The sequence below is a fragment of the Anabas testudineus genome, chromosome 3, assembly GCF_900324465.2.
Source record: "Anabas testudineus chromosome 3, fAnaTes1.2, whole genome shotgun sequence".
NCBI classification, from domain to species: domain Eukaryota; kingdom Metazoa; phylum Chordata; class Actinopteri; order Anabantiformes; family Anabantidae; genus Anabas; species Anabas testudineus.
This window is the reverse complement of record NC_046612.1, coordinates 26,537,498-26,556,362: the sequence shown is the minus strand read 5'-3', so window position 1 is coordinate 26,556,362 and position 18,865 is coordinate 26,537,498. Positions and strand designations below refer to the sequence as shown.

The 18,865-nt window shown below is 39.8% G+C and overlaps 1 protein-coding gene across 1 annotated transcript in view; it reads right to left on the bottom strand.

Moving 5' to 3' along the window:
• adamts17 (ADAM metallopeptidase with thrombospondin type 1 motif, 17) overlaps window positions 1–18,518 on the bottom strand; it is an 88,918-nt gene extending 70,400 nt beyond the window's left edge. The window contains exons 1-3 of the mRNA XM_026377782.1: window positions 18,285–18,518; window positions 17,701–18,053; window positions 8,256–8,427 (exon numbers count right to left, since the gene is read on the bottom strand). Of these exons, the coding sequence (XP_026233567.1) occupies window positions 8,256–8,427; window positions 17,701–18,053; window positions 18,285–18,342 (583 nt within the window). The 5' untranslated portion in view covers window positions 18,343–18,518. The remainder of the gene's footprint in view (window positions 1–8,255; window positions 8,428–17,700; window positions 18,054–18,284) is intronic.
• Window positions 18,519–18,865: the final 347 nt, after the last annotated feature.

Genomic DNA, 18,865 nt, shown 5'->3' with positions numbered 1-18,865 from the left:
GACACACATCTGAATTGACCTGACCAGTGTCAAGCTTCTTAATTAAGTCTCTCTGTCTAGCTGTTGGTCTGGGGATTAAAAAACATAAGACAGACAAGAGGTCCCCAGAAGCCTGCAGAAGCCAAACCAGAACTTAATAGTGAATTAGGGACCCCTGTCAGAAACAACGTTAAGGTTGGAGGCCATGTAAAGGGAAGACATGTTGGGTGAGCAACTTTGACTTCTTGGCTAAGGAAATTTTGAAAGAGGAATGAAACTGACCATTTATCTAGCAGCTAAGGTGCACTGCCTCCACCTTAGCTGGGTACATCTGAACCTCCCCTGCAGACAAGATGAACCCAAGGAAAGTCAACGAGCTTGAGTGGAACTATCACTTCTCTGCTTTAACAAAGGCAACCTGGAGCAACCTCTGCAACACTGGGTACATGATAAACATGCTTGGTCTCAGATTTGGAGAAAATCAAAATGTCATATAAGTTGACCAAGACAAATTTCTTAATCATGTCTTCCAAAACATCAATGACCAAGTTCTAAAACACATTAGGTGCATTGGTTAAACCGAAGGGCATAAACAGTTCCTAGTTATACCCTTCGGCATAAGGGGTATTGAATGCGGTCTTCCACTGATCTCCCACTTAGATCCTGATGCCCCCTCCGTACTGTTGAGCCTCGTCTTTTGCTAGGCAAAGGGAGATATGGTGCCCTGCACCTCCACAATAGAGGCAAAGATTCACCCTAAACCAGACAGCAAGAAAACCACAAAGGCCCCCTTAGACTTCTCAATGGACAGGGCAGAGGGCTGAAGTTTGAAGTGAAGAAAACATTGGAAAAGAAAAAAAGCTACCACTAGTGGGTTCCCCTAAAGAGTGTTCAGGTAGACAGAGGGCTTATGAGTGGGGGTAGAAGGCAAGGAGGTAGATCAGTCAGGTGAAGGGGCTGGAGAGTTTTTCAAAGGAAAAAGAAAGAGAAGTTACCTGATTTTCATAGGTGGCTAAAGCTACCTCCACCCCTCTATGAAGAGAGAATTAGCAGCAGGTCTGAGGGGCATGTGCAGCATGAACTGAAACAACACAATGTTATGAAACAGGACAGTGACCAGGAAGTGACCCGAAAATGGAAGACAGAGGTCGGACAAGGTGAGCTGGGAAATGGAGTCCGGAACCAGTGAGGGTATCACAGAGGGGTATAGAGTCAGGTGAGTACAGTAGAACACGTCTAGAGAGAACACTGAGATAGAGACTAGAGAGGTCTGAGAGTAGGTAATGAAAGCACAATCCACAAACACAGAAGTCAGACCTGAAAATGGAATAATACCAAAAATGCACTCAACTGACTTGAGTGGCTGGAGAGTGGCTTGAGGATGAAGCAGCACATACTGGCAAATGAGAAAGTGCTGCATAAAATTATATAATTATAGATAACCCTACCCCCTAACTCTCATAGGGCAGAGTTGCATTGGTAGAATCAGGGGTGTCAAACTCAAACTCGCAGTGGGCCAAATTAAAAACCGGAATGAAGTTGCGGGCCAAACTCAACATATATTAAATAATTCCAGTGGCACGAAAAACTTTGTGAACCTTTTGGAATTTCATGGTTTTCTGCATTAATTGGTCACAAAATGTGCTCTGATTTTCATCTAAGTCACAACAATACAAAAACACAGTCTGCTGAAAGTAATAGGACACAAACATTATATGTTTTCATGTTTTTATTGAACATAACATGTAAACATTCACAGTGCATGGTGGAAAAAGTATGTGACTTAATAACTGGTTGACCCGTCTTTGGCAGCAATAACCTCAACCAAACGTTTCTTGTAGTTGCAGATCAGACCTGCACAACGAACTGGAGTAATTTTGGACCACTCCTCTTCACAAAACTGTTTCAGTGTAGCAATATTCTTGGGATGTCTGGTATGAATGGCTCTCTTAAGGTCATGCCACAGCATTTCCATCAGGTTGATGTCAGGACTCTGACTGGGCCACTCCAGAAGGTGTATTTTGTTCTGTTGAAGCTATTCTTTTGTTGAATTACTTGTATGCTTTGGGTCATTGTCCCGTTGCGTCACCCATCCTCTGTAGAGCTTCAGTTGGGGACAGATGTTCTTATGTTTTCTTACAAAATGTCTTGATAAACTCTGGAATTCATTTTTCCATCAATGACAACAATCCGTCCAGGCCCTGAGGCAGCAAAGCAGCCCCAAACCATGATGCTCCCTCTGCCATGTTTTACAATGGGGATGAGGTTTTGATGTTGGTGTGCTTGTGTGTTTTTTCCAAACAACTCAATTTTGGTTTCTTCTGTCCACAGAATATTTTGCCAGTTGTGCTGTGGAACATCCAGGTGCTCTTTAGCAAACATCAAACATGCTGCAGATTTTCTTTTTGGACAGCTATTGCTTCCTCCATGGTGTCTTCCTTTGTACTCCATTCTTGTTTGATGTCTTCCTTACTGTAGATGTGTCAACAAAAATGTTAGCATGTGTGAGATTTTCTTTACCTCATTCAGCATTCTGCGCTGTGCTCTTGCAGTCATCTTTACAGGACAACCACGCCTAGGGAAAGTGGCAACAGTGCTGAACCTTCTCCATTTGTAGACAGTCTGTCTTACCGTGGACACATGAACATCAAGGCTTTTGGAGATACTTTTGTAAAAGCCTCTTTTATTTGGCCATTGGGGAGGGGTGTATTACGTTTGTCCAGTGTGACCTGTTGCATGGATGCTAATCATTGTCAACGGAAAAGGAGGGGGCGCTTGGCGTCCTCGACTGACGCACTAACAAAGCATTCTGGGATTTGTAGTATTAGCGGTGTATGTGCTGTAGACTGGAGGGGGCAGCTGTCATACACATTTGATATGAGCTCACGGGCCAAATATAATTACCGTATCTTCCGCACTATAAGGCGCACCTAAAAGCCTTAAATTTTCTCAAAAGCCGACGGTGCGCCTTACATATGGATCAATATTGAGTCAGTCACGCAGTAGAACACGGGAATAGACGTTTAACATTAACAATTCAATGGTGCAGAAGTGGAGGCAGCAACAAGATGGCCAAGTAAAGAAGACTAAACAGAGTTTCCGAGGGAACAATGCGAGATGGCTACAGTTGGAGGAAAAAACCCCTATCTTTTCTTTATGTAACTGAAAGAAACTAAATTAACAAATAATACACATTTCATATGTTACACTCGCACACGCTAGCTTGACTTGAATGAAGCTAATTACAATAACACGCACACGTAATTTATCACATGTAACAGGTAACAACTAACATACTTCTAATGACAATAAACATGTTAATACTTACAAAGACAAATGCTTTCCAAGGCACAAACGTATAAAGCACACTCAGGATAAACATTAACCAGTTCGTTTTACTGTGGAAACTAGCTAATTTACCGACGGAGAAAATACGAGAGTGGAAAGAGCACTCACTCTGCAACTAATTATCTTAACAAAGATCAACTAATATACACAACTCTCACTCTGATAAATTTTTTTTTAGATGCCTTTTATCACTACTTATTGTTATTCATTTATTACTTGAACTGAAAGGCATGATGGCAATCTATTAATAAAGTTTGACCAACCTCTCTGTGTGAGGATCCGCCGACTACATTTCAGGCTCACCTCTTATTTTGAAGGTCCCGTTTCCTGGCGGAATGGTGTTCATGCAGCAGCTTGACATTAGTTAAACCGATTGATTGCCCCTGTTTTGCACCGGAGGGGTTTTTACCTGCAGTGTTCCACAGACCTGTTGCCAAATCGTTTGTTGAATTAGAGGCAAGACCCAGACACTACTTTTGCTTCTCATGACAAACTAGTGTGGAGGACTTAAAGTACTCGATGGCTGAGCATTCTGCTACATGGATTATTGCTTTGGAGTATGGACTGTGATACTTTTTCCCGGTTTGTGTTTTGTTGAATGCCGGTGTTTTTCGTTGGATTATTTTGGATTTCCTACTGGAGCTACGGGTTTGGATTATCTATGTTTCAAGGACTTTGATTTCACCAGGTATTAATATTGACTCCTTTTGTGTTTTATAAAGAAAAGACTGCTCAGCTGATGCATGCGCTGTAGTTTTGTTTGTGTGCCGCAATAAACGCACTGAACTGAGTAGATTGCTTCGGCCTTATTATTGGTCCTACTAACTCCTGACACTCTGTTTTGTTTACATTCCCTTTATTGCAGCTCCATCTAATGTTGCATAACGTAACAACAGCATCTACTGTAGCGTCTATTCTATGCGCCTTATAATGCGGTGCGCCTTATATATGAAAAAAGTTTTAAAATGGGCAATTCATTGAAGGTGCGCCTTATAGTGCGGAAAATATGGTACACCTGGCCCACAGGCCTGAGTTTGACACCTCTGCTTTAAACTGTCTCATTCTCTACCATGTTGAGAGAAAAACATTTCCTTTACACATTTACACAACAAACTGGTTTATATGTCCAGTATTTTATCTGCTTTACCACTTGTATAGCACCATTGCGAGTGTTACAATTGTCTGAAGAGTAGAAGAGACAGACCCCATAAACTTATAGAATTCTTGAAAACATGGTTACAATAGAGGCCATCATATCTTCTGACTCTTTTTTGTACTACTAAACAAACTAAACTTGCTGGTAAAAATATGAAGTATGTTTGCCCTTCTCTCATCACCAACATGTTCTGATCTGCACTTCAGGTGTTACACAGTTACAATAAATAAAAAGCAGCAAAACTTACTAATAAACAAGAAATTGTTGAAATTGGCTGATTAGTTAGAAGGGTGATCTTAAAAGTGTGGTCTTAAAAAGGTGATCTTTTTAAAAAGTGAATATTCAGAACTCTGTCAGGCTGTGTTGACATAACAGGAATCTTCATCAGGACCTCTCAGTAATGAGATAAGTTTCGGAACATATTTATATGTTCAATGTTAAAGTATTTGTACTGAACTTGAGTATTTTCAATCTTCTTTGCTACTACATATTTCAACTTAACTACATTACAGAGGCAAATATGGCACAACACCACCATATTTGATAACTGTAGTTACTAGTTATTTTTTTGTTACTCGTGTTAAGTAAAAAAAAAAAAAAAGATACAATACAGCAATAAAACTTTATAGGCACCAGTGTGAAATTCACAAACTACCTAGCAGTAAGAAAAGTCTTTCAAATATAATTATTTTATTCTAAACATATGATCATCAATACAGCACAAAGGGTTAAAATAATCTCCATCATTACCAGCTAAAGCAAAGAAAGCATGCAACAATAATTATAATCCAGTAACAGCGACTCATGTGTGAAATGAAAGAGGAGAGGAGGTCTGCAGAAAAGGAGGAACAGAGAGAACTGGTGTAGTCAAGGGAGATGTGAATGTTGAGGAAAGAATTCACTGAAACATCTTCTTATTCAACTAACCTCAGGACACCGTTCACCTCTGCTGACTTTTCCCTCAAAGTAGGGTCACCCAAGCATGCCGATAGGAATGTCAGATATACCTGAAGGGCTTGCAAGAAGTCCGGGCAATCAATAAATAGCTTTATCTCACTAATGATTATTATTTTACATAATGTTTCATAAGGTTTTCATGATACATGCTGTATAGAAGTTCGAAATAAGTTCACATTTCACTGCTTTATTCTGTTAAAAGGAAGATTGCCGATTGATGCTGAATAATTTGTAACAGTTCATTTCTACAGTTTGTAACTGGCAGTCAGTCAGTCAGTAAAAACTAGCCAGCTAAAACTTATGCCAGGTAGAAACGGGCACTTTCTCATACAGCAGAATGTGAATGTACATATTGTGAAGTTAGTTGGAAGTAATGGAAAACATGGAAAAACCCTGCCATGACTGAAAACAGGGGATCTGCAGTTTTGCACATTCAGATCTACAGTTTTTTCCCTTTTAAAGAGAAGGTTTCAATTATTGTGTAAGCCCCAGTTATGAACATATGGAACAAATTTATTTATACAGGTTGTCAAAAGTGCTGGTGGTCTTTAGCTTGCATGGCGTTATGTAACTCTCGAGTTGCAGCTGAGTGTTCAAGGTCAAGCTGCTTCAGTTAATGACTGTGCACAGGGGAATCATGGGGAACATTTTAATTGTCTGTTAGCTAACAGAATGATAACATCAGGCAGATCATGCACTGCACAGTCACCATCTCTGCAGCTGAACAGCAATGGTTGTTCAGCTGTTTGTGTCTTTCTGCTTAGTGGAAAAGTGTGACAGAGATTTCTCCAATAGCAATGGTAGGTTCACAAGTGGCCTTTTGCTGTAATGACTGGCTCCATCTCATACTTACTGACACACAAATGCCTATATCCTGGGGTTCACAATGTCCCAGTGCAACCACAATCTGATCTGATGGCCACTGGGCTGGGTAAAGTTCAAGTGTAAAATAAAATTTTTTCAAGTTTGTTACTATTCACATCACATCTTCATGAGTAATGCTGTCTGCAAGTTTCCAACATTTGTCACTTTCTGACAATTGCCACTCACACAGTGATTGGCCAAGTGTGTGCAAGAGAGAAAGTAAGCAGGGTGTGGACAGGGTGTATAAAATAATGCTGCATGATTAATCTAATCTTCTTTTCTCTCTGCTTTTTCAACTCACCTAAACGAGTCGAGGCAGATGCCCACCCACCTTGAACCTGGTTCTGCAGGAAGTTTCTTCTGTTAAAGGGAGTTTTTCCTCTTCCATGTCACCTAGTGCTGCTCAAGTAGGATTGTTGGGTTTTGACATAATTCTGTATACAGTTATAATTTGTAACACCGTAAAGTGCCTTGAGATGGCTTTTGTTGTGATTTGGTGCTATATAAATACACTGAATTGAACTGAATTTAGTGATGTTTTAGTGCCAAATAAAAATGTAGTGCCAACAACTTGGCACTCCTACTACAGACACTAATTAGGTGTCTTCCCAGGTTACTTTCCAACCCAGTCATTAATGCTCCTGACTAGGTAGTCTGTTAAAAAATTTGCTACACTAGAAAACAAACGGCTGTCTTCCAAAAAATCTTCACTGTGAATTCCTATGACCGAAAAATGTCTATAATCTTAGGACAGAGACCCTAAGGGTTAGGAAAATATGCACATTAATGCTCTGTGTTTGATAGTCCTAACAGCAAGAGGCTCAGCCGGCTCCAACAAGAACTGCAGAAAGTAGATACAAATAAAAAAGGGGAAACATCTGCATTGCACACAGCCTCTCTTACAATTAACTGAAGCTGAATGAACATCAAAGCTTGGCAGACAGCAGTAAATGCTGTCTTGAAACATGATTTATTAGCACTGTTTCCCTGGGATGTTCAACTGGCCCATTTCAGCTAAGAGAGGCAGACACTACTTCATTCACACTGCTCACTATCAACAAATCACTGAAGAGAGATTTGAAAGATCTTTCAGGGTATTTGAGGTGATTGTATGATTCCGAATCACAAATCACAAAAATCTCATCCACTGTAATTTGACCCATCTGTATGGAGTAATTTCTCTGCCATGCACATTTACAAGCATGATGGTTCAAGTGGAGCAGTAAGAATTTCCACTCCTCACTGCTTTGAACTTCTGTCTTCCGCTCAAAGAAATTCTGGGTCAAACTTGCTTCAGGCTCACTATGTCAAGCGTTAGTGGCACAAAATTGGTGGGGGACATAGGGCAACACCCTCCTTTTTCCTTCAAAAAAAGCAGCTCTCTTAAACTCCTGCTCACATGCTCTGTCATGCACAATGTAACACAGACAGTAACATCATAAATACACACATAACAAGTGGTTGGTGTGTAAGTTATTTACTATGAGTGAAAAAGATACAAAGCTCCATTTTTGACCAATAAAACCAAAATAAGGTGAAAACAGTGCAGTGCACAAAAATTAGAGTCAGCATGACTATAGCGTGACAATTTTTTTGTATTTTTTTGCAAAGTGATAAAAGCTGGACATCCCTTTCGCTTGGCCTTCTGTTAGCAATTTTGTCTCCAAGGGATGCCATGGAACAAAGATCCTTCACATCACAGCATAGAGTTTTTGTACATATTTATTTTTTGTAAGAGGGATTTTAGCAATTAGCTGTTAGCCCTACAGAAGACTAACTAGGGTGAGTTTTACCCTGCTACTGTGACAATAAAATCTTATGTTATGTTATCTTATCTCATCTTATAAATGTACTATATAAACAATAAACAACAGATATGCAAGCAAGCAACAATCTACATTTATAAAATAAGTCTTTTGAGTCTTAATATTGAATTTTATTTAATACTTACCTTGTACAGTCTCACAGTAGTTAGGCAGTTCAGCACCCTGAGTTAAGTGGGGTTTGGCAGCACGTCGGTATCGCAGTAGCCTGTGTTTAACTGTGGTGAATGTCTCTAATGGGTCATTTTCACCAACTGGCTCGATGAACAGACTCTCTTCCCCAATCTGAACTATCCCAGTCTGTGAACAAAAAGGAGAAATGTGCTGAATGTGTTGTGATGATACTTGCTAATTATATGGTGAATATGGTGTGTAACATGTGTTACTTGTTTTTAAATGTAATGTATCCCAAGCTTGCAACATTATTAAATGTCTATGAAGATTCTCAGTTATCCAGGTCATGGTTCTCTCAAAAGTGCTGTTTAGTGGCAACTGGATTTGCTTTAAGCGCTGGATGTTTCACCTTCCACTTAGAAGGCATCACCAACCCACTGTCTCAGGTATAAAGTGACACACATGAAAGCCAGGTGGAACAGCAACCCACAGGTGACCATCTAGTGCTAACAACTCAGCAACTCATCGGGTTTATAGTGTGCTTGTCTAGACAGTCAGAACTGATGAAGTCTTCTGGATGGAAGGTGAAACATCTTCAAGAAGCCAGTTGCAACTGAACAGCAATTTTGGGATAAACATGATTAAAGTAACACAGATAATATACATCCTACAGATAATTCCATAACTATTTCCTTATAGTTACAAACTTTTACAAACAATTATTTGAACAGCATTTTTATTATTATGGTACTGTACCCAACCACATATAGGATAATATCACCATTACTTTAGTTCAGTTCAGTGTTAAAATTCAGTTCCAAATGGAACCCACAGACACCACCAGATGATGGGTTTCTTTCATAGTCAGTTACAATAACTAAAGCTCAACACTGTAGCTTATTCCAGGCAAAGCTCTGCTGTATGAACAAAGATGTATCTTTGACCAGGATAATGTGTAATAAATTCAAGATTCAGAAAAATTAAAATAACCCAGAGGGAAATTGTTTTGCCTTGTTACAGTTGCTCTCAACACAGACAGAAAGAAAGGAAACCACAACCAGGAAAGATCCAGACCAACACAAATACACAATAACATCAATACAGAGAACTCAATTTATATACAGAATGGTTGGGAGGGATTGTCCAGGATTGAGAGGAGTTTGGACAGCATCCTTCTCTCAGCTACAACATGTAGAGGGTCCAGCTCCACCCCCAGAACAGAGCCAGCCCTCCTAATCAGTTTGTTTAGTCTGTTAGTGTCTGCCACCTTCATGTTGCTGCCCCAGCAGACCACAGCATAGAAGATGACACAGGAACCACAGACTCATACATCTGCAGCATGGTGCTGCAGACGTTGAAGTACTCAATTTATACATCCGGCTCTGAGCCTTTTTGTACAGTGCTGATGAGTTTTTACCAGTTCGTTTTACTGTGGAAACTAAACTAGCTTAATTTACCGACGGAGAAAATAAGTCAAAGCTGTACTATTGAACAGAGAGTGGAAAGAGCGCTCACTCTGCAACTAATTATCTTAACAAAGATCAACTAAAATACACAACTCTCACTCTGACAAACAATACTATAATACTTTTTAGAATTTATCACTTGAACTGAAAGGCATGACACGGCCAGAGCACATCATCAATATGGACAAAGATAAACTGTGTCACAGAAATTCTACGTCACTGACTTTACCTCGGGGAAAATAATAAAACAGCTGTTTATTCATTTTGGGAGTGAACGGAGTTGTCAGAACGCTGGTTTGTAATCTATTAATAACGTTTGACAAACCTATCTGACTGTTTTGTTTACATTCCCTTTAGCGCAGCTCCATCTAATGTTGCATAACGTTACCCCAGCCTCTACTGTAGCGTCTATTCTATGCGCCTCATAATGCGGTGCGCCTTATATATGACAAAGGTTTTAAGATAGGCCATTCATTGAAGGTGCGCCTTATAATGCGGTGTGCCTTATAGTGCGGAAAATACGGTAAGTCTAAGGCATATAGAAAAATAAACAGGAAAGATTAACAACACCTGATCCAGCTTAAGACTGCCTGCTATGTATGTGTATTGTGACAGCTGTTTGCCACGAAAAATGGTATATTGTTGAGGTTTGTTTAAATTGTGGACTGTCGTCCAGGTTAGGGTCAGGTTAAGCTCAGCTACCATTGCCCACAATAATAAGCTTTTCTTTACACAGTGAGGTGGAGCAGAAATCAAGTCTTGATACGAACACAGATTCCCACGATCCTTCACTCAACCCGTCCTCAGTTTCCTGCATAAACTCTGGAAATGACTCAGCATTTCAGGAACTTCCATTGGCACTGGCACAGATTTTCTTTGTAACATAACCCAGTCTGGTTAATTTGCTAGTTATCTTTTAAATGTAAATTTTCCAAATGACGTAGAAAGCAATCTATACCCATTCATTTCCAAACAATATATTACTGAGATTCCTTCACATTATTTACAGTAGATCCACAGATATGCCAGGCACGACTCAGCTGGTGAGCCAGAAAAACTCTCTCTACCAGCCACTTGATCAACTTAGCAATCAATCAAGCATTAATTGGAAAAGAAAATTTGTTTTTTCTATGTCAGCTGAAGTTAAATTGGTTAATATTAATGCTAAATGCATTTTTGTTGTAAATATGCATTAGTTAGTGTTTTGGGGCTGTCTGGCTCACTTTTTGCTCATTAGAAAATTTAGTTTCCATTCAGATTGATCTTGCATGTGCTGTCTTTTTAGTTTACTCATATACTGCACACATTCACACTTCAACATCAGGAGTGAGTTAGTACAAAAAAATCAGCTTAGAGACCAAGTTGGAAACTCAAGCTTCCTGCCTCAGGCTTATAATCTTGTGTCTGATCACTTCCACAGACATGTTCTGATTCTCTCCTGTGGGTAAGTGTTCACTGCTTCGCTCTCTTTCTCACTTAGACACACATAACATTGTCATCAATCCAGCAAGGGCTTTTTTATTTGTGCCTTTTGTTTGTTCTACACATTGTATTGAACAGTGCATCCAGAAAGTATTGACAGCCCCTAATTTTTTCCTCACATTACATGTTACAGCTTTATCGCAAAGTGGATAAAATGTAATATTTTCTGTTTCAGTGTAGCAATATTCTTGGGATATCTGGTGTGAATGACTCTCTTAAGGTCATACCACAGCATTTCAATCCGGTTGAGGTCAGGACTGTGACTGGGCCACTCCAGAAGGTGTATTTTGTTCTGTTGAAGCTATTCTTTTGTTGAATTACTTGTATGCTTTGGGTCATTGTCCTGTTGCGTCACCCATCCTCTGTGGAGCTTCAGTTGGGGACAGATGGTCTTACGTTTTCTTACAAAATGTCTTGATAAACTCTGGAATTCATTTTTTCATCAATGACAACAATCCAATCCGTCCAGGCCCTGAGGCAGCAAAGCAGCCCCAAACCATGATGCTCCTTCCACCATATTTTACAGTGGGGATGAGGTTTTGATGTTGGTGTGCTGTGCCTTATTTTCTCCACACATAGTGTTGTATGTTTTTCCAAACAACTCAATTTTGGTTTCATCTCATCACTCCTGGCTCCAATCAGCTCTTAGAGAAGTCATTAGTCTAGGGGTTCACATACTTTTTCTGCCCTGCACTGTGAATGTTTACATGTTATGTTCAATAAAAACTTGAAAACATATAATGTTTGTGAACTATTATTTTAAGCAGACTGTGTTTTTCTATTGTTGTGACTTAGATGAAGATCAGAGCACATTTTATGACAAATTAATGCAGAAAACCATGAAATTCCAAAAGGTTCACAGTTTTTCTTGCCACTGTATATTTTTTTTTTGAATTTTTGCAATTTTATTTAAAATAAAAACTGAAGGCCTGTATGGTAGAGTGGCCAGATGGAAACGTCGCCTAAGTAAAAGTTAGCCAAACTGCACCTGAAAGACTCTCAGACCATGAGAAACTCTGGTCTGATGAACAAAGATTGAACAAGATTGTGAAGTGTCACATCTGGAGGAGCCCAGGTACTACTCAGCAACTTGCCAATACCATCCCTTCAGTAAAGCATGGTGGTGTCAGCATCATGTTGTGGGGGTATTTGTTAGTGGCAAGAATTGGGACACTAGTCAGGATTGAAGGAAAGATGCATGCAGCAATGTACAGAGACATCCTTGATCCTTGATGAAAACCTCTTGCAGAGCACTCTAGACCTCAGAATGGGGCAATGGTTCATCTTTCAGCAAGACAATGACCCTAAGCACACAGTCAAGATAACAAAGGAGTGGACTACAGGACAACTCTTTGAATGTCCTTGAGTGGCCCAGCTAGAGTCCAGACTTGAACCAAATTGAACATCTCTAGAGAGATCTGAAAATGGCTGTGCCCTGACATTCCCCATCCAACCTGAAGTTTGAGGTTGGAGGTACTGCAAAGAAGAATGCCCAAAAAATACATGCTACACTTAGCACATACCCAATATTACGTGAGGCTCTAATTGCTGTTAAAGGTTCTTCAACAAAATACTAAGCAAAAGCTGTGAATACTTATGTACATGTGATTTTTCTTTATTTATTTTTAATACATTTGCAAACATTATTATTATTTTTATGACCTTGACATTTTGAGTTATTTTTTGTTGAGTAAAATAATGAATTGAATCAATTTTGGAATAAGGCAGACACATAACAAGATTTCTGTATGTAGACTATATGGTTAAAATGTTTTGTGTATAAATGTATTTTTTGTTATTAGAGAGAGGAAAGACAGCAGACAACAAAATAACAACATCTAGGAGCAAAAACACTGGGCAGGCTGGTAGGATCAGGAACTGCACACTGGAAACATACAGCTCCAAGGCTGGGGACGCCTGCAGACAAATTTAGAGAGAGGGAGAGAGAGACAAAGAAGTACAACTACAGGAGAGAGAAGACAGGCTCAATGTATCAGTAGAGTCTGTTGCAAAAAGGAAGGTTTTAAGCAAAATAAAGATGGTAGTAGCCTCCCAAATCTGAACTGGGAGCTGGTCCTGGCTACTAACTGAGGTGTCCTTGGACAAGACACCAAAACCCCGTAGTAGTGTCGACTCAGTCTAGCAGCTGTGCAAAACGAATTTCCCCAAGGGGATCAATAAAGTATACATTAATTATCATTAATATATAATATGGAACTCTGAGGGCTTTAAGATATGCTTGATTATTAAGCAGAGCAAGTAACTGTCCAAATAATTTACAGCAAGCATGTCCATGTTCATTCAATCCTCTCAACACAACACCAGAAAGCATAAAAGAAATGACCATGCTTACTGGTGCTGTACTTCCAGGAAGGCAATTAAGTAGGGTGGAGGTAGCTCAGGCTCCTCCTGGCAACATGTCAAGGTATTGTTGGACAAGACACTAAAACCCTATAGTAGTGCCATTATCTGCTGCCTGGCAGGTGTCCAACCAAAACACAATAGAGTATGTCATCATCATTATTATTAGAACTCATGGTTTCTAATCCTGCTGGCACTGCTTTGATTTGATGTAAAGAGCAAAGCAGAAATTCCTGGCATAACTTCTTCTTCTGCCAAGATGCATGGATGAGAAGAAACAGACTGAAAAGATCAAATCTCGAGTTTGCAGATCATCGAACAACTTTATTATTAGTCCAATATATTTCACCTTGATCCATGATCTTCACCAGGGTCAGTTAAAGAACATTTAAATAGAATAGGTGTTAAAAAAATAAACATACCAGCCAATAGGGATGATTTAACTGATGATTGACATTTACATGGACAAATCCTCCCTATTGGTTCCCTATCAGCATATGTACTGTATGTGTCTTTATGCGATTGTTTTGTTACTGTTTGATAACATAAAAACAAACATAGATCAGACACTGTCTAAAGTTCATACTGGATGTGAAAATGGCTATTGGCCTGAGTGGATGTTCTGGCAACAGATACTAGTGGATGTGGCCCACATTTCTGCTATTAGGGAGGAAAGTGCAGGATAATGTGTGTTCATAACCTTTGTGTTTTGTCTCATAATGTCGTTTGACATTGGCACTTTTAATAAGAGACACAGTTTCTGATCATACGAGACACACTGAATGTCTCCTCTCTTTCTCTCTGTTATCACCGTCTTTCTTAATTAATTCCTTTCCAACTTCGAACTTTCTCTCATCTACTGTTGGGTCGCAACTTTTATCGCCTGTGATCCACACAATCGATTGGCTAAGTGAAGTCACGTGGGATGGCTTAATTCGCATTCAATTGGCCAATTAATTACCGTAAAGACTGAAATAGCTGCGCCTATTAAAATTAAGGTGTCCCGCTTTGTCCGCCTTGTTAATGACCCCTGATATATAGGCTACTGTACACTGGCACCAAGACAACCTGCAATATTCCTCAAGTAAAGAAAAACTCAAAAGAGCATATTAAAGTCAAGTGCAAAGAGATAAAATACCATTTAGCAGTAGTGCAGGCACAAGAGCAGATTGCATGTTTGTCTGATGGACAGCAGACTCCAAACAGGTTGCTTAAAATAATTAGGTACAACTAACCCAGCTGATCACCAATCTGCACAAGCATACTTGCTGCTTTCACAAATAACATATAATCCAGAAATGTGGCTATTCTAAAAATTCAAAATTGTAAAAAATAACAAAGTGTAGCAACAATGAAGATTTTCAAATCTATAAACCAGACAGTTTTCCAGTGGACAAGTCAATGATCTGAATCAATCAAAGTGATCATGCCTCTCGTTGTTAAAAATTAAACTTTGGAGAGCAAATCGCAAAACAAACAAGAGCTAAAGATGGCTCCAGGATAGCCCTGACAGAGCATCACCTGAGAGATTACCCAGCAACGGTGATGTCCATGAATGGGAGACTACAGTTCAGTCAAATATTAAATTGACTCCTCTACTAACAGTATATAACATTGTTGTGTTCCAAACACTCTGGTAACTTAAATTCTTATAAACGCTGCTGTCATTTTTACATGGCAAAACTAAACTATAGGGCCATTAAATAAAATGTGAGAACTGTAGACAGCATTACTAGGACAGTAATCAAATTTAAGCAAATCTGTGTCATTGACCATGTTAACAAACTTGTACCAAAAGCAAGGTCTCCTTGAGTAACCACTGAAGGAAGATTTCAAATTAAATTCTTTTAGGAGGTAATTATTCCAAAGGTTCACATTGTTTTTTCACTAGCACCTTGAGGTTCTCAATAAATACATAAAAGATCATAGATGCAATAGATAGAATGTGCACCATAGCGCAGTACTAATAATCGTGGAGACATTTTTATCTTTCACAATATAATATCATATTATCCCATTTCCTTAGTGTATATACTAAAATGTTACATAATACTTGTCAAAAATGTCAGCTATGCTGATGGATCATTTAGGTTCTATTTGTGAATACGGTGTCACACTATTATTGACAGGAAAGGGAAACTAATTACAAAAAATAGTAAAAGTAAGGAAAAATAATAAGTAAAAACTTTAATTTTCTTTTAGAAATACCAACAAAATCCATGTTTCCACACAATGCAATGAACAACACAAGTAATGAAGTTACTCACAGCTGGAAAACTATTCAAGAAACAGTTGAGAGAGGTGTGAGAACTCATGGTAGCCCTCACAAGCAAAGGAAAGAATCTAAACACATAAACAGTGAGCGTTGAAATCTGGTATGTACAAGTTACGGGTTTATTGACATTGTGCCTTGTATGAATTCCCATTTGATGCCCACAGCACTAAAATTTCTGTTACAAAAGGGCACTGCAAACATACTATAAAAATACTTACTACTGTATGTTTGTTTCATGATATGCCCACTATTTGTCTAACAGTGTTTATACGCTTCTGATCTGTAGGTAAGCTGAATGTTTCAACTGTCACTGAAGCTATACAGAGGAAACAAAGGAACAGAGAGCACTTTAAGGTTGGCTTTAAGCCTGTTTCTGGTAAACAGTCCAGGACTGAGCCTCAACCCCTACCTGCACACTCACTTTATGTAACAACATGCAAAATGCCTCAGCTCAGCTCCACTGCTTACATTGGGAACAATCGGATTTTCTTTAACCCTTCCTGCATACTAAGGCTGTTCCCTAGGTCAGAGGTCCTAGGAAATAGCCCAACTACAGAAGGTGAGTGTGGCTGTGCTAGTAGACTATCTAGGTTTAAACCTTGGGTTAAGATGACTCTGTGCAGATTATGACCTCTAAAATCCCCCTCAACCCCCAGGCCCCCAAGCAGCTGTACGTTTGGAACACATATCCATCCTACTCTGATACATATACAGTGGCTTAGTATTCATACCCCTTGAACTTTCTCACATTATGATTACAAACATAAATATATTTTATTGGAATGTTATGTGAAAGACCAACACAGAGTGGCAGACAATTGTGAAGTAAAAAGAAAATGACACATGAGTTTATTTATTTTTTACAAATAAAAAACTGAAAAGTGCAGTGTGCAAAAGTATTCAGCCCCCTTTTCTCTGAGTGCATCCAGTTGCCTGCAGAAGTTGCCTAATGGTTGATGACTGATTGAATGTTGACCTAATGACTGAATAGAGACCACCTGTGTGTAATTTAATCTCAGTACAAATACAGCTTTTCTGTCACAGTCTGTGTGGTTTGTTAAGTGAATATTGGGGAGCAAACAGCATCATGAAGTCCAAGGAAGACACCAGACAGGTTAGGGATAAAGTTGTGGAGAAATTGAAAGCAGGGTTAGGCTATAAAAAGATTTCCGAAGCTTTGAACATCTCACGGACCACTGTTCAGTCCATCATCCGCAAATGGAAAGAGTATGGCACAACTGCAAACCTACCGAGACATGGTGGTCCACCGAAACTAACAGGCCGAACAAGGAGAGCACTGATCAGAGATTTAGCCAAGATGCCCATGGTGACTCAGGATGAACTGTCAAACATGGTGCTGGCAGCATCATGCTCTGGGGCTGCTTCTCTTCAGCAGGGACAGAGAAGCTGGGCAGAGTTGATGGGAAGATGGATGGAGCCAAATACAGGGGAATCTTGGAGGAAAACCTGTTGGAGTCTGCAAAACACTTCTAATCTGACTTAGCTTGAATTGTTTTGCAAGGAACAATGGGCAAAGATTTCAGTCTCTAGATGCGCAAAGCTGGGGGAGACATACCCCAAAAGACTTGCAGCTGTAATTGCAGCAAAAGGGGGTTCCACAAAGTATTGACTCAGGGGGGCTGAATACTTTTGCACACTGCACTTTTCAGTTTTTTATTTGTAAAAACAGTTAAACTCATGTATAATTTTCTTTCTACTTCACAATTGTATGCCACTGTGTGTTGGTCTTTCACATAACATTCCAATAAAATATATTTATGTTTGTGGTCATAATGTGAGAAAATGTGGAAAAGTTCAAGGAGTATGAATACTTTTACAAACCTTTCAAAGTGCCAAAGGAGAAGTTATATTTACCAGACCACCACATGTGCTGATTGATGCCAAAGAGTCCGTGTGGTTGACGATGGATCCGGAATAAAAGCAGAGCTGCTTCGTGGATAAGCGGCTGACAGCTGCGATGTGGTCGCTGCGCCTCTCCTCAACCACAAACCCCCCCGACAGAAACATGTTGTCTCTCGTCAGATTTAAGTGCAGGTTTCTTCCAAAGGCGGGCAGCGACAGAAGGATGTTGTCCGGATAAGAAGGTCCTGTCCCGGGGGAGTCCAGAGACCGAAGACGGCGGCGAGCAGTGTTTTCGTCTGACAGGTGCGACTCCAGCCTGGACAGCAGCACCGGAACCACGACATCTGTCTCCAGCTCAGACTGGACTGTGGGGAGGGACAGTCTCCATCAAACCCAAGTCTGGACTCGGAGAACTCACTAAACATTTGAATGTGGAGCTACCATCAACCTGAGAGTTCAGCTAACGGTTAGAGAAATCTGGTGCCACTAAGATGAATATTCATTATACAGAGAAGACAAGAGTGGACCTGTTAGGACAGAAGACACTGACTGACCTACATATAAAGACAACACTTTATATGTGTACCAGTACTCACCAGTGGAGCCGAAGCAGAGAAGAGTGAGCAGCAGACGAACAGTGTGGCCGTGATGCATGATAATGCAGAGCAGGCTAAAGCAACCATGGACTTGTGGAGCTGGACTTTATGAGTGTGAGGCGCTTTTTAAAAGCACTTAGTGGACTGAACAACTTCCTGGAGCTGGAGAAGTTGTACGAGTCGAGGTTGGGGGGACTTTGCAAAGCAGGGCACGCCCACGCAGTCTAGGCCTGCCTCCACTGACATCTGATTGGTCCTTTGAAATTCTGAACCGAGATATCCTGTTGTCTCGTTGTTCGGTGAAGCTGTCGATCACTTCCTGTGGTTTCAAGTAGAGAAAAAAGTGCAGTGTGTGTGTGTGTGTGTGTGTGTGTGTGTGTGTGTGTGTGTGTGTGGAGTTTAACCATATACTTTCTTGTGGATAAACTCCATTCATACAGTATTTACATAAAGATTCAAGTTGTTACATTAATAAACGACTAAACTACAAACAGTTTCGAGTGACAAAAGTAAAATAAGCTTTTTCTATTTTCTTCTCTAATAGAAAATTGTTAAGATTACAGCCTGATTTTGTGAACAAC